At 37.9% G+C, this 15,695-nt stretch overlaps 2 protein-coding genes across 2 annotated transcripts; one reads left to right on the top strand and one right to left on the bottom strand.

The window, feature by feature from the left end:
- The first annotated feature begins 5,705 nt into the window (after positions 1–5,705).
- Positions 5,706–7,755, top strand: LOC126789869 (protein TIFY 9). The gene is made up of 4 exons (XM_050515937.1): positions 5,706–6,167; positions 6,304–6,421; positions 6,567–6,624; positions 7,505–7,755. Exons 1-4 carry the CDS (start codon positions 5,817–5,819, stop codon positions 7,554–7,556), a joined length of 579 nt encoding a protein of 192 aa, XP_050371894.1. The 5' UTR covers positions 5,706–5,816; the 3' UTR covers positions 7,557–7,755.
- A 5,963-nt stretch (positions 7,756–13,718) lies between these two features.
- Positions 13,719–15,150, bottom strand: LOC126792345 (cyclin-A1-3-like). Its single transcript, XM_050518793.1, has 6 exons — positions 15,055–15,150; positions 14,879–14,955; positions 14,752–14,788; positions 14,364–14,513; positions 14,130–14,264; positions 13,719–13,988 (listed from the first exon to the last, which is right to left on the bottom strand). The coding sequence occupies exons 1-6, from the start codon at positions 15,148–15,150 to the stop codon at positions 13,917–13,919; spliced, it is 567 nt and encodes a 188-aa protein (XP_050374750.1). The 3' UTR covers positions 13,719–13,916.
- Between the last annotated feature and the right edge of the window lie 545 nt (positions 15,151–15,695).

Genomic DNA, 15,695 nt, shown 5'->3' with positions numbered 1-15,695 from the left:
AATACTTTGAGACGGCCCTGGGTGCAGCTGGATGTGTTCATGGATTTGGCCATTGCTGGACCCGAGTATCAGAAGCTGGTTGTGCTTGATTGAAGTCAATGGTGATGATGATAGGTTTTTCTATGATAATGATGGTTAGGTTTAGTGAATGCTTGCATTGCTTTGTTTAGTTTCCGCACAATAGCTACAGTTGAAGACCAATGCTTGCATTGCTTTATTTAGTTTCCAGTTTTCCATGCAGTAGCTACAGTTGAAGACCAAAAGTGAGATGAGGTGAAATTTTTCTATGTTTTTGCTCCATTGCCTATTCAGTCTTTTATTGCTTGCTTTATATGAACCTGTTTGTTTTAGTATCTGCAATATTCCTTGACCTTTGTCGACTTATCTTGATAGATGTAATTATCACTCTTTGGTCCTGTTCTGATGATCTAGTGTGTTGAGTTTAATGGAACAACTCAATCTAATGGCAGTCGTTTTAAAATCAGGAAACAGAAGTGCAAAGGTCTTAATGATTGCTTAAAATGCTTATTCCATGGTAATATCTGTTGTATGGGATTGAGTCCTATATCAACTAGGAATAGTTGGGCTGGTCATATGAAGCTTACTGGCACTGCAGTGTTTTCATTCAGTTCCGGTCTAGTTAGTAGCAGAGAGCTTTAAACTTGAAATTTCCTCACAGGTTTGCATTGAAGCTTCAATAATATAAATACTTATCTGCTTGATGTCATGTACAATTGCATGATACTCTAGATCTCTAGTTGCATTCTTGATTTTTGGTCTTTCTGAATCATAATATAGAAGGCTTAATCTGGTCAGTTTAGGCTTATGTGATTTTTTATTCCTCTTATTTGCTATACACTGTCATTTTGAGAGATTGCAGGATAGCTGTTCACCAAGCATATGCTCAACAAATGATTTTTCTCAATGATTTAGTTATGATATGCTTCCATTGTATTTTGTATGTTCTCTGTTCCATGTTTACTAGATTGTTCAATCATACATGCGTCATTTGGTGTAACTCTGCTATCCTGGATTTTGGTAGTTAAACTGTTACAGTAATTGGTAAATAGGGTTCCATGAAGGATGATACCTGGATCTTAGCCGTAGCTGTATTTTCACCAGATTAGTTATCTGAAGTCCCTTAATTCATAAGGAGGATAACCCTAAATAGTTATTGAGCTATGCAGAAGCCTGAAAAATGATAGCTTTTGGTGTGCTGTGTGAGATATGGTATCTATGTTGATAAGTTATGACAGAGAATGTAGTGCTTTTATGAAGAATATTGCCGGTGTTATTTGGTTGCTGGTTTGATTGATTCTGCCTGCCTAATGTGTTTCGTCGTCTGTTGTTACTGCTCTTTGATTAATTCTCATCTTTTCATGTTGAGCGTGATGTGTTTAATGAATTGTCTGTTCGCTGTTGTATATTCTCTTGGTTGAAACTTGAGAGTGAGGGACTGCTCATGTGCTTGAAAAGATCTTCATCTAGAAACTGCATGTCTGGTTTACCATTCCACCATTTCTTACCCTAGGACAACCGCATTGAAAATATTTTTCACCATAGTAATTGCAGATGTTCGGGTGGTACTGTTAAGAAAGCACCTTTTGACTAATGTGCTTGAGAAATGCAGAGTAAATAATCTGAGAAAGACTTTGCAGAACGTGTGACACAGTATCTGGTAGAGAAAATTGATCACTCCTGGAATTAGAGTAGTCTTGGTATGACATGCCAAATTTCACTTTGTTTTTTCATAGATCATCGTTCTATCACTCTTGTTTTTTCTCACTGTGGGACTGAGCCATGTTTAACATCACTTTCTTCTACTTTGATTAGATAAGTGAATGCTAACCTAATATTTTTACTTTTTTTTTTACTTATGCTAACTAACTAGCCATATAACAGCGTATAGCCCTAACAACACTGTAATACTAGTACTAGTGAAACCGAGGAGGTTCTTCACAATATGAGCAGGAGGGCAATTTAAAATCACTTTGTCTATTATGCCTTTGATACTATCTACACTGTTAACTTCCCAGCACATGTGCTTTAGGTTGCAATAACTAAATTGCTGGTTTAGAGCTTTGTAGTTTTGAATCAGGGTACCTTAGGGAGTTTAGGGTGGAGCTCTGCGTTTTCCTGCAGTGACCAAACCTGCATTCACCAGAATATATAATCCCCTTCCAAAAATCCACCATTTGCATTCTATCATAAAATGGGCAAGTTGAAGACCCCAATACACAAGCCCAAGTCACTCACTGCAGTCATTGCAGGCTTATCTCATGAGTCTGTATTTTATTTTGATGGTCTCAAGTGAAATCAGTCCCACATGAGCTACAGTTTTGACAAACCATTCAAAAGTTGGAGCTACGCCGATTGTTAGGTTAATTAAAACCACAAATAGTAATTAATATTTTTTTTACTAGGCTCTGGGTACTGTGACTACTGACTCATTATTTGGTGGCCAGTTTCTTGCCGTCTGTTGCCCATTTCGTTTTGATCTCCTCCACCTCTTTGGCTGATAATTTCATCAATGACTAATGCCTCTCGCACATCTGTGACTCCTACGAAAGCCACAAAGCAACGTCAATTCCAAATGTCCATGTTCCAACCACCTCGCTCCTAAATTATTTTAAGCTTATCGTATTTTCATTTTTCAATAGAATCGTGTACCATGATGATGATCTGTGTTGAGTACACTGAAGAAAAACATATCTCCCATTCTTTTCCATTTGGTTTATGTCATTTTACCCCCTGTACTCATTTTGTCAATTTTTTAAGCAACTTTATTCTGTTTATTAGCTAGCATATGAGTGTATTCGAACAAGGAAGCCTTCGAACAAAGTGATTGTATTGAATTCGCATCATCAATATATTATTATTATATATACGATGATAAGTTTAAATTACAAATGAGTGAAAATACAAATGAAAATACTAAATATAACATGGACACGAGTTGAGTTTGGTATAAAGTTCGTTGATACTTGATAGACCCAAATTACACACGAGATATAACGTGGACATGAATTGAGTTTTGCTTGAAGTTAGATGCAAATCATCTAAAAATATGACAAAACGGATTTCGGTTATTCATATTAATTTTATTACGCTTCATCTCCCGGATAATGCCTTGTTGCATACTTAGAATATCGACATCTTGTGGTGAGTGGTTTACTTACTTGAAGTAGCTAGTTAAATTGATTTCTTTGCTATGAAGAGTAGTTGAAAATTTACTCTCATTATGAAACACGTTTACTCAGTGTTCACGAAATCCTTGCCCTAAAGAGCCTGATTTTGATAGGATTGATAATAAAAGCAACGAAGCAATTGATCAAATCAAGTTGGCAATTCTTCACACATTTCACCGATTAGATCCATCAACAACTCTCACCAACTACGTAGCACGTACCGTCCCCTTCAGTCGTGTGTTTGCTTGCTTTTCCGTTTTGTCGGAATTTAAATCCACCGGACCGTTGAAATGGTTAGTCAATTGCCAGAGTAGCTTCTAAACACATCAATACATCAAATGAGTGAATCAAGCTTACATCAAGAAGCCGCCGCCGACGGCCACGACTTCTTTTGCCGTGTCGATAACTCAAAGGTGAAAATGTGAAATGACAAATAGGGTTTTTGTTTCTCAAAACATGGCTACAGTAACTCTCGCCGGGTTTCAGTCACATTGTTCTCGTGTTTATATTTGGGTAGACGTGACAGGGGTTTGTAGTATTGGAGATGAGAAATATCGTGTTCCTTACTCCCCACTTTCCCAGCATCCACTTCCCCTTGTTTTTAACTTTACCTTTAAACTTACTTTCATTTTTCACGTTGATATAAGGACAGCAATGGTGATATCGTCGTGATTCTGCTCAACTACATCCCTTCGATCGGTTCTTAATCTATATCAACGGTTTAGGATTAATTATTAACAACAATGTCATTGTGAAGACCTGCATGATGACTAAATTAAGAAATGATATGTATTTACATCATTAACAGTAATGATACAAACACTACCATCTATGATTTTAGTTTGGAAATTGCTCACTACAAATGATATACTCACTATTGTTTTGGGGGTCGATTTAAAACTACACGACAATTTTTATGAATGTCATAAGCCCAATTGGAGTAAAATTATGTATCTTATTACGTCATTTCGTCGAAAAAAATAAAAATTGGAGAAACACATCTTTACGACCTATTTTTCTTATGTTACTTTGTAGGTCGAATGCCTTAAGAAAAATATATATAGTTCAAGACTTAAAGAAGATTAAGTATTTGCAGTAGACGCTAGATGCATTTTAAAACTTTAATGATTTTGATATACTTATACATCTTGATCATTCTTCTGGTTGCCTTGTTCTTCATTAGAATAATCGATTTTCAAGATGAGAATTTCGTCGAAGGAGTTGGAGAGCTGAAATAGTAAATGACATTAGGTAAAGCTTAGGCTGCAGGAGAAGGCGTGAGACGTCCATCCTAAGTTCCTAAGAGCATATGATCACATGATCATCCTACTAAATATTAATTATCATCACAATGACCACGTGATGAGAAGGACCAAGAAGTGGTTCTAGCTATTGCACTAAATCAAGAGGCGGGTTACCTAATTTTGGACCTTCCAATTTTCCAAACGGCTCATAATTTATTGTTAACTAAACTTTATACTACTCAAGATTAAACTTTCCCGGAAAACCTTAATTTGATGCATCTACTTTGTATCAACCTGTCATTAAACTTTGGATGTAACGGTCTCACTCTGAGTCGATTATTTTCTTGCTCCCAAAGTCTCCGACCATAAACGTGATAGATTCAAAAGCGCTAAAGGCTTTGAAAATTAATGGGGGTTAGATAAGGCAATGGGATACTAGTACATCAAGTTTAACACGTCAGGTAAGTTTACATAATTTTGGAGTTTGGACTTCCAAGTTCCCAGGTCTCTGTTTGCCCTTTATATGCTTCCATTGAGTCTATATTACCTTACAATGTAAGAGTTAGGATCATGATACGCAAAACTTATTGCATGGCGTGCAACTCGACAATGCAATTGACTATATGTTTTAACTATTATTGTGCATCTATATTAAGATTATTAGTTTTAATCCTTCACGGTGTATTGTGTATTTAACACGGTGCACTGGAAACTCTCTTGCATAATACTGTATCAATCTTGCTGCAGACTATAGTACGCAATTTTTAAGTTCAAACTTTCAAACCCCAAATATATTCAGACAAATGGAAAAGAAGAAGAATTTGGCATTTGAATTGCCCAAACATGCTCCAAATGGAAAAGCGAGGCCTTGAGACTATGAGACAGTCGTACACCAAATTGAAAACGTCAGTGGTCTATCCAACACGATTAGTAACTTATTCATGATATTGTTTTTTCCATGTTATGTACATTAGAAAAAACACAAGAACTATGTTATGTACATTTTTTTTTTTGAGGTGAAGGAGGTCAGAAACTATGTTTATGTACAATTGTACATGGATGGACCGATTCTACTGTTTCTGTAAAATATTAAATATGTTTCTTCCTCGTGGAAGACGTGTGCACATAAAGCCCTAAAAAGACTCAGACAAACACAGTCTGTCTCTCTCTCTCTCATTTTCATGAATCCCGTGCACCTTTTAATTCAAGCTCGTTCCTCGCACCACTTGTAATTCTAGACCCACACAACAGTTTATTCCATCCTCGCCATTATTTAAGAGAGCTCTCCATCCATCTGAGCTTCCATCATTTTCCAAAAACTTCATCTCACAGCTCAAAGTTTCAAACCAGAAACAACAAATTAACCCAAGTAACCGAACCAAACATGCAAAGGCCGGCCTCCCCAACTGTCGAGCTCGATTTTTTGGGAGTTGGGACGACGATGGTCATGGATCACCACCACCCCAACCAGCGGAGTACTGGCGGTGACACCTTCACCACGGCCTTGCCCAAATCTCCCTTCCAGAAGTTCCTCGAACGCGGGAGAAGCTTCCGAGGAATCCAGGCCCGAGAAATGACTCCGAATCTTCTCAGTTCCGAGGTTCTGAAATCCATGATTGCAACCAGGAAATCCGTGGCTGCGACTCCGGACAAAGCCCCTGAATTACCAAAAGGAAAGCCTATGACCATTTTCTACGGCGGCAGCGTCTCTGTTTTCGACGTTACTCCGGACAAGGTTGGTAAATTACATTATTTTTCTTAATTAGATCGGTTAACCAATCTAATTAAGAAAAATAATGTTTTACTTTCACGGGTTCTCATACGTTAATAGTTACAAATTTCAATCACAAAATAGTGTTTCCTTTGCTTAGTTTGAGAGCATAATGAAGCTTGCCATGGAAGAGAAAATTAAAGCTGCTAGAGCTGCTTACCGTCCTCAGGAGCCAAAACAACCAAAGCTGGTGAATGTTGAGGATCCTCTCAACGAAGGTAGGTTCGGCAATTTTTCTCAGCAATTGCATTATATTAGATGACTATGCTTTGAAGCTTAAAACAACTGTGAATAATTAAGAAATTAGTTCTTGGGAAGCATTTCGGTTTTATCCTAAATTGTGTGCTTATTATTATGTTTCAGATCTGCCAATTGCTCGTAGAAAATCACTTGAGAGATTCTTGGAGAAGCGTAAAGAGAGGTAAAACCCGACCACACACGAATTCATTGTTTTTTCCTAAACGTCCTGTACTACTTTAATTTCAGGAAGATAACAAACGATACGTCATTCTAACTTTTAGTATCTCACGTTTTAAAACTATCGTATCTCAAGTTTCTATTTCAGTTTAATTTTAGTTTCTTCTATTAATTAACAACGTTTGTAGTTTTATCTCCCACCAATTTTAAATGTATTTTCATCACTTTATTATTTTTCGATTTCATCTTTCATTTTCCTCCAATTTTTATTTTTATTTTTTTAAATCAAGTAAATGAATTCGTATCATTTTATTATAAAATTAATAAACATTTTTCATTTATCACAACTATTACAAACAAACTAAAGTTCGCAATTACAAAATAAACCAGTATATATTTCATATAGTATATGTTCATCAACCAACAACCATATTGTTATAATAATATGTTCAAAAACTCTATCATAGACATTTAAATATTTCAAAAGCAAAATAAAATGCTAATATAACAATTGGTTAATTTGAATGGTATAAAATGTTGACTATAAACTAAGTGAAATCAATGGAAAATAAAATTACGAAAATGTTCTTAAAAATTGATAGGAAATAAAGCTATCAACGGTATTAATTGACGGAATGAACTAAAATTAACATGAAATAAAAATTTGAGATATCAATGCGATAGTTTTCAAATATGAGGTACTAAAAGTTAGAATGATGAATAGTTGAGGTACTATTTATTGAATTTACCCTTAATTCTAACACCAGTTTGAACAAACAATTCTACTGTGATGAACCTAACTTTGGATAGAAATGATGAATATGTGATCACCTAATATTATAGCGAACTAACGCGTTATCTTTCATATGATATGATCATTGCAGGTTGAATACGGTGTCTCCCTATGGTTGTCACACCGACCTATTAGGAGTCTAGGCCACGCCGGACGTGTTTCACGACCGAAATATGATTAGAAATATGGAGATGAAATTGGAATAGTATTTTAGCAATTTTTGTTTTTGTTTGATGTGTGGAAGGGGCTTGAAGAAAGAGTATTTCCCTCCTTGGCTAGGCTTTGTTTTTTGCCGTGAATGCTGTACAAAAAGCTTTTTCACGTTTTAGTTATTGGGGGGGGGGGGGGGGGTTGGTTTGCTTTACTTTAGGCCACAGTAGCATTGTAGGTATTATTTTCATTTTTCCATGTCGACTCGATCGTCTCCTTCCTCATACTTTCCTTAGTGGTCTTTATGTGACAATTCTTATATGTAACTTCATAATGTGTAACCATTATATTATGACTTTACTTCTTTATAGATTTATCATTATTACAATATATGCTACTCATCATGTGTCACATTTTCGGTGCGACCTAAACTTAATTGCTCTTTAGGTCTTTCTATTAAGTTGCGTGGAACCGACTTCGTTTGGTCATAAGATTGTATAAAACTGAAAATGATTTCATTAGATCAACTAAAGTAAAGTCGCATAAGAAATCCGACAAGAAAAATCATATTCGAAATTGCTTTAGGGCCACAATTTATGAATAATTAACTTGCATCTTGACTTGTACAATGCGTGTAGAAAGAACCACATAATATTCACTCAATATGTTCTTCCATAACTTCATATATTCTTCCCACAATCTCACGTATCATTCACAATTTATTTTTTTTAGTATTTTTTTCTGTTTAACGTAATTGTGATAAATTCGTTGTTCTTAATTTGGCAAATTCTTGAGCTCCTCACTTTATATTAATAGAGATGAGCTATAGCAATTTCAGCATGGCATTGTTTAATTAGTAGCTGAATTAGTGATGAAAAAGTCTCTAGAGAGGAAAAAGTCTTCATTCTAACAAAAAACAAAAACTCAGACCAAGGCACCAAGCCACCATTTGAGAGTGTCCCCTCACGGCCTCACCACTCTCAATACCACCTCCTCAATCACTAACTTCCACCTCTACCCCGGCGAGCCTCTATCTCGACACTTGATCCCCTTGCAATTTAGTCACTTTTTCTTCTCCTGCTCGAGTTTCCATTTCCTTCATTTAACTACTTGGAATACTTGTCCTCTTCTGTCTTGGATCACCTACCTTGCGCGGCTAAGACCAACCTCATTCGAGTCTCCAGCAGATTCCAAAGGTGGTTTTACACTTTTACCTCTGGAGTGTTCTCCAAAGTTCCAAATTTGGGTAATACACCAGTGATTAAAGACAAAGACCTTTCAGTTTCGGTAATTCAGGTTCATCCATCTGCAAAACGTTTTCCTCAAGCAACAGGACACAATACTGTCCTTAGTTAGGTGCCAGATCAAATTCAAATATCTGATTTAACATTAGTGGGGGAGGATGAGCTCCTCTCCATTTTGAACTTCCTAGTGAAGTGTTGTCACGACTCATGAGAACGTGAATAAATATCTTCATCCTGAGAAACACTACTATTTGTACAAACAAAAATGTATTCAAAATTTCAAATTGATCTTCGAGTTCTATTTTGTCAGTTCAAGCGAGGAGATTGGGAGCCTTTAAAATTACTACTCTGGATTATCATGTTAGTTGTGTTTCTGTTTAGCAATGTTTATGCAAATTTCAGAAGCCTAGTTGAATTAATCTTCTGGGTACATTCACCCCCAAACCAGCAACCTGTATTTTCAGATGCACTATAGTTTTACTATACAACATAATAACACATGAATGACATGTTGAGAGGTATTGAGTAGTTACATATTTAAGTCTATCATTAGTTCTCTCACAATGAATTCGCAGCTCTAGATTTCGATGTTGATATCAGATTGCTAGCCCTCAGTGTAACAAGATTATTAATGAATATTGAATTTTAGTATTTTCTTTAGTTTTCTTGAGCTTTCATTTCCTTTTTGCTTATGCATTAATGAGTTTTCATGGTAACAATTATCAAGATCGTTACAAGTGGTATCATAGCCCACATCTAAACATGTCTACGGCGGTGGTATCTCTGGCGGATACTATAGCCACTATCATCCTTACCCATCTCATAATTCGCCCAATTTCACTCAACCGAACCCTTACTCACCATCGCTTCACCACTAATATGCTCAACCAAACCCTTACTCACCACCGCCATACAACTATTCTCCAACCCTCATCAATGGCCATCTATTGCCTCATCAATTTCCCTGCATTTCTCCCACTCATGCACACTGGCTCCAACCATCACCTTACTCACAACCCATTTCTCAACAGCCACTGACCACCACTTTTCCATCAATTTCTAATTACAACTCACCTCATCCTTACCCGATTTCACACAGCCCCTGCAATGAACCCTCACCTCCACCACCAGTTCATCCTCCGAACAATGATATCTCGCACGTGGATACTCCTCCGATTCACCCTCCCAGAACCGAGAGTTCATTCGCGACTCCTCCGCTGACTCACACACTGCTGTCCCAACCAATTGCCAAGCGGTGTCCTCCGGTAGACGCCCCACGTCGTCATTCCCCAATACCCAATCACTCATCATCGCCCATCAAGCAAGTGCTCTCTAGCAGGTCGATTTCGGCCACTAGGGGAGTGAGGAAGCCACACAAATGCGTGATCGAAAGGGTCGTAAACTGCAAGACTAATAAGTACCAGATTTGCAATACTCTCTTGATGCATAAGCCCCAATTTCAGCAGCTGCTCGGTGAAATTGCCCAAGATTATCAGACTGATATGCGGCTCCATAGCTTAGATATGGAACAACCAGAGATTATGGTCAAGCTCGAGGGGAGTGAGAAACCACTGACACTACCACAAGGTTCCCGCAAAGGTCACACATATGCTAAGCTTTGTAAGATGGAATAATCTTTCAAGAAATTGATGGATACCTTCATATCAAAGTTCAAGGAGGAGCTACGGTTGCTAAAGGATTCGTGGCAATCTTTAAGAAGCCAATTGAGAATTCTCTGAAGTTTGGGTCTCTACAGCTCTCATCACCCGACCTTATTGTCGTTGCTATTGATTGTAATCAGGATAAAATGACTTTAAAAATGTGCTGATCTTCATGATGCTAGTAATTTGAAGATAGAAGAGGGATTTTGTGAACTTCGGAAATCTATGGCGTCAATGGCGATGGAACAAGCTCTGTTCCAATCTGAGAAACTGAACGAGTTTAGGCAATTGGGAGTGGGGCATCTAGCTGAAGTGATTGAGTCTTCGGTGCTTCAAATCAATTCTCTGTCACGGACTCAACTTGTCCTTTCATTGTTGCAAGGTTCACTTCCCCCTTCACAACTAGGGTCTCCTTTTACGATGGTAAGCCCCATTCAAGTGCAAGGTACTGGTAGTTTAAGCACAATGGAGGACTCTCCCAGTGGTAACACTCTATCATTGCCTACTGAGCCTGCGTTATCATATTCACCCAAATTTATTAATTCTGGATTGAATATCGATAGAGATGATGGAAAATTGTTTGATCACGGTCTTAGCTGTAACTTGAATACTGCTTTGGGCCCATGTTGTGTGCTAAATGTTTCTAAGGCATTGTGTGCAAGACTTTTTTTTTTGGCAATTGAACTTTCATTCAAAAAACAAACAAAACAACAACAAGAATGAAACTAAAAGAAACAAACCATCTCCAAAACAAGGGAAAGGGTGAAAAACCGAACAACTACCAAAGCTTCAAGGGGGAGGGGAGTCAGCATCATAAAGAAAAACACGCTTTAGGGAGGAGGGAGGATTGGAACAACTACCAAACTACCAATCCACAGGACACACCCTGCATTGCGCAAGAGAGGCAACAAAGTCAACTGCCCCATTTGCATTCCTATTGGCCCAACACCAGTTAACTTGTTGAAAACCTCTAGCCCAACTACGGATCTTCACAATTGTTTGAGCTGTAGACCAATCAATAGTAGATAATGGATTCAAAAGAGTTGAAATAAGGACCAGAGAATCCGATTCCAACTGAAAAGAAGAAAGAGAGCGAGAAGAAGCTAAAATGAGACCCAAAACGATTGCCAAGGCCTCAACATTCATTGCAAAAATAGCATAACAATTCCCATGAAAACCACCAATGAGATCCCCAGCAGCATTCCTAGTTATTGCAGTGATACCACAATCAGAAGAAATTGTGTCCCATGACGCATTAGTATTAATTTTGATGGTTCCAAGCCTAGGAGTAACCCAAATCTTGCAAGAGTCATCAGAAGGAAAATTCTTTACCCACGACAGGCTTGTTAGGTTCTTGGGAACTTGCAAAAATTCTTGAGCAGACATATGAACCAAATAAGCAACATTGATTGTGTCAAAAACCACTTTTGGGAACACCAAATTACACCTCGCCTTCCAGATATGCCAAATGAAGAAAAGTAACTTGGGTAGCAAAGCCCATATCAAAGATTGGTCGCAGTTCATTTGTAGTAAACATCATCTCAAACCACCTGTCCAACGACGTTATTGTCTGTGAATCAACACAATACGAGAGAGGGTGGACACACCAAACTTGTTTGACCAATGGACATTGGAGCAAGCAATGTTCCACAAACTCTGTCTCATTATCACAAAGCGGACAAATGGGAGAATCTGCCAAATGTCTTTAAATCTCAACTCATTAGTGGCTAAAATGTTGGACACATCCCTCCATAAGAAGTGTTTAATCTTTGAAAGAGTGTCAACTAATGAGTTATTGCATGTGAATTAACACAATACGAGAGAGGGTGGACACACCAAACCTGTTTGACCAATGGACATAGGAGCAAGCAATGTTCCACATACTCTGTCTCATTATCACAAGGAGGACAGATGGGAGAATATGCCAAATGTCTTAAAAATCTCAACTCATTAGTGGCTAAAATGTTGGACACAGCCCTCCATAAGAAGTGTTTAATCTTTAGAAGAGTGTCAACTGCCCAAACCCACTTCCACACCTTAGTTGGCACATGATGTGAGCAATTTGGATGAGCGGAAACCATTTTATTCTTTTCCTCACAAGCAACCTATAGCCTGATTTGACTGACTATACACCTGAAGTAGTGGGGGACCAAATTTGTTTGTCAAGATTATATAGCCAAACCTTGTTGCACTGATTACATCAGAAGCTGCCTGAGGAATTAGATGCATGAGCAAAGATAGATTCCATGTCTCAGTTTGTCTATCAATTATGAAGGAAACTGGTATGAAGCAACAGGGAGTGTTACTGTATTCCCGAAAGTTGAAAGAAGGTAGTCTCAGTATCCAATTGTCCTGTCATCTAGGCTGCATGGAATCGGAAACGGGGACGTGGAAGCGAAGCGTTTGAAAGCGCGGAAGCGTTTTTTTTCAAAATTTCTTAGAAGCGGGGACGTTTCGGAAGTGCGGAATAAAATAATATATAATTAAAGATATTAACCTGTATATATAATATTACAAAAACAAAAAAAATAGCAAATTCAAAGTCATTATCCGATTCATAGAAAATTCAATGTTATTGTTACACAACCAAATAAACTCAATAAAAATAAAGACAATACTACTTAATAAGTGTAATTTGGAATTTATCCCAAAGCCACCTTCTCCAAGTTTCTTGTTGACTGAAAAGTTATCGGTGGCAGTGAGTACTGTGGACAAACTAAATATTGGTAGCTCTATGTCTTCGTTCTGTCTGTCATAGTTCTGATTTGTCGTTCCATTGTTTCCAATTTTCTCTACCAATATGAAAGAATAAACATTTATACAATTATTCTGAATCAAACTAAAGTTAAAGCCAATACATGTCAAGCCTTACCATCTACTAACATCAACTAATAAGACTTTCAACTCTTCTGTATCACCACAATACAAAAACATCTCAGCTGCTGCATGATTGTCTCCATTCATCTCTCATTATTTATTTATTTTGACTCACTGCACCATACATTTTTCTTCTTCATCCACATCTACGCAAAGGCAACTACCTCCATCCTCATGTACATAAAGGACACTACCTCCATCTACATCTGCACAAAGGCCACTACCTACAAATACACTACACGAAGGCCACTACCTCCGATTGCACTGCACATAGGCCACTACCTCTCATTGCACACACTACACGAAGATCACTACCTCTGATTGCACTGCACATATAAGGTTTCTGACTATGTATCTCTTATAGTGTGGAACAAAGTATCTATACAAGAACAATTGAAGCGCAATCTATCTTTGTACAAGGCCAGCTTCTGGTGAGCTCTGAAGAACGATACGAATCAGAGCTAACTGATTATCCCACAACAGTAACTTGCGATCCAATATGCATAGGGAGTGTGACCGGAATGAGCCTCACCAACTCAACAAAAAACAACATACATCGAACTGTGAACTTCTAGTTGCTCGGGTGGTGGAAGAACTCTGGAGGTATTGACGGAGGGCAGTACTTCTTGGCCACGAACTTGTACTAAGGTGGAAAGAAATGTCTCGGATTAGAACAGGCCATTTGGACATGAATATAAGTTCTTATGAATTTCAGAAGAGCCATACGTGCAGCTATTGGATCATTATTACTTCACTGAGAGAAAGGAAGAAAGAATCTTCTTACCTTGTGTTGACAGTACTTCTCTCGAACTGCAGCTAAGTTAGAACCACTGCCATTACAACATAGGTGATGCAGCACTTTAACACAATCACACAGATCAGACGCTCGGTAGTTTGTGTAATGTCTTAACGTAGAATTCTGGACAAAAAAAAAAGATAAAAAACCGAATTCCATGTCAAGCACGAGGGAATAAAATGTCTTGGCAAAAAATATAATCTGACAAATAATTTACCATACCCAAGGCTTCTGTGAAGGAGAGAGTATATATTTGGCCAAGAAAGTAGCATAAGCAGCAATCAGCGATGGGGCATAGCCAAGCGTGCAGTATTCTAGAAGAGATAACTCTGCAATATAGTGGGCCAAGCACTGGAACAGCACTGGTGGCACCTAAAAAAAGTTGTATGTTGGATGTTGGCGATGCATCAGCATTGTTTTGATATCAAAATGGGAAAATAGATAAAATGCATCATATATATCAGCAGCCCAGGATCAAGTATCTGCTTTCATAAATGACAGATTGACCGTCACAAAGAAACTGAAAGTCAATTTGACCCAAACATGTAAGGACCCAAATATTAATGTACAAAACTAAACAAGAATAGGCAGCCAAGTCAGAAATGTATACCTCACAGCTTGTTCTTTCAGCAACTGAACAAAACCGCCTGCAGAATTGTCACAAACCAGAAATCAACATCCATACTAACAGAAATAAACTTCATGTTTGACTGATAGTTAACAAAACTAGACATGACCTCAAAAAGCACATAGCTGTTGGAGCTGCCATTTCAAACTTCAAGTGATCCAACACATCAAATTCCATTTGCAAAATCTGCATCCATCATATAGCTCAGGGACTGGCAAAATATAGAATCAACCAACAGAAAGAGCATCAAGAACTACAACAACAATAAAAAGAGAGATTACCTACCTCGTCCTTGAAGTATGTATTGTCCGTAATGTAACAGAACTCTTTCACCTCTGGAACATGAATCTCCTCATATTTACTGGAAAAGTTGGCATTCATTTCAGTTCGTTACATACAAAAAACTCATACTTCATATGCTTATAAATATATTTAGATAGCCAAGGAGATGCAGATCATCCAAAAATAAAAATTATTCCATAAATAAGAAACAACTTAGGATCGTACGCTGCAATCATCATGCAGGCAACACCCAGCAGTTGCAATCTTTGTTTTTTCATCGCATTGCCAGAAAATGAGAGAGACGGCGAAAATCAGATTGGAAAAGAGAACAAGAGGCACTGGGCTTCTCCGATTAAAAGCTGTGCGACTTTGATTTCACAAGATTGGGCATGAAATCGACTGGATTGAGACTAGGGTTTTGAAATTGGGGAAAACGAAATCGATAGCTACTGAAAATGAAATTAGCGGAAGCAAGAAGATAAACAAAGCATCTACAACATGAAGAGGTCCACAGGATCAAGAGCCGTAGCTCTGATACCATATCACTTCCTTCCGGCCTATTTGACGCTTCCAATTTGGAAGCTCGCGCTTCCATATCGCTTCCAAACCACCTTTTTCTCAGAATCGCGCTTCCGGCCGCTTCC

Source organism: Argentina anserina, chromosome 4 (genome assembly GCF_933775445.1).
Source record: "Argentina anserina chromosome 4, drPotAnse1.1, whole genome shotgun sequence".
In the NCBI taxonomy this organism is placed as follows: domain Eukaryota; kingdom Viridiplantae; phylum Streptophyta; class Magnoliopsida; order Rosales; family Rosaceae; genus Argentina; species Argentina anserina.
The sequence above is the reverse complement of the archived record's forward strand: the minus strand, read 5'-3'. Positions and strand labels throughout refer to the sequence as shown.

Bases quoted from the DNA above. Each gene is read 5' to 3' on its own strand.
- LOC126789869 (XM_050515937.1), top strand. From the start codon at position 5,817: ATGCAAAGGCCGGCCTCCCCAACTGTCGAGCTCGATTTTTTGGGAGTT. The intron at 6,168-6,303 runs GTTGGTAAATTA...TCCTTTGCTTAG, and splicing joins TCGACGTTACTCCGGACAAG to TTTGAGAGCATAATGAAGCT. The intron at 6,625-7,504 runs GTAAAACCCGAC...TGATCATTGCAG, and splicing joins TTGGAGAAGCGTAAAGAGAG to GTTGAATACGGTGTCTCCCT.
- LOC126792345 (XM_050518793.1), bottom strand. From the start codon at position 15,150: ATGAATGCCAACTTTTCCAGTAAATATGAGGAGATTCATGTTCCAGAG. The intron at 14,789-14,878 runs GTCATGTCTAGT...ACAATTCTGCAG, and splicing joins ACAGCTATGTGCTTTTTGAG to GCGGTTTTGTTCAGTTGCTG. The intron at 13,989-14,129 runs GTAAGAAGATTC...TTTCCACCTTAG, and splicing joins AGAAGTACTGTCAACACAAG to TACAAGTTCGTGGCCAAGAA.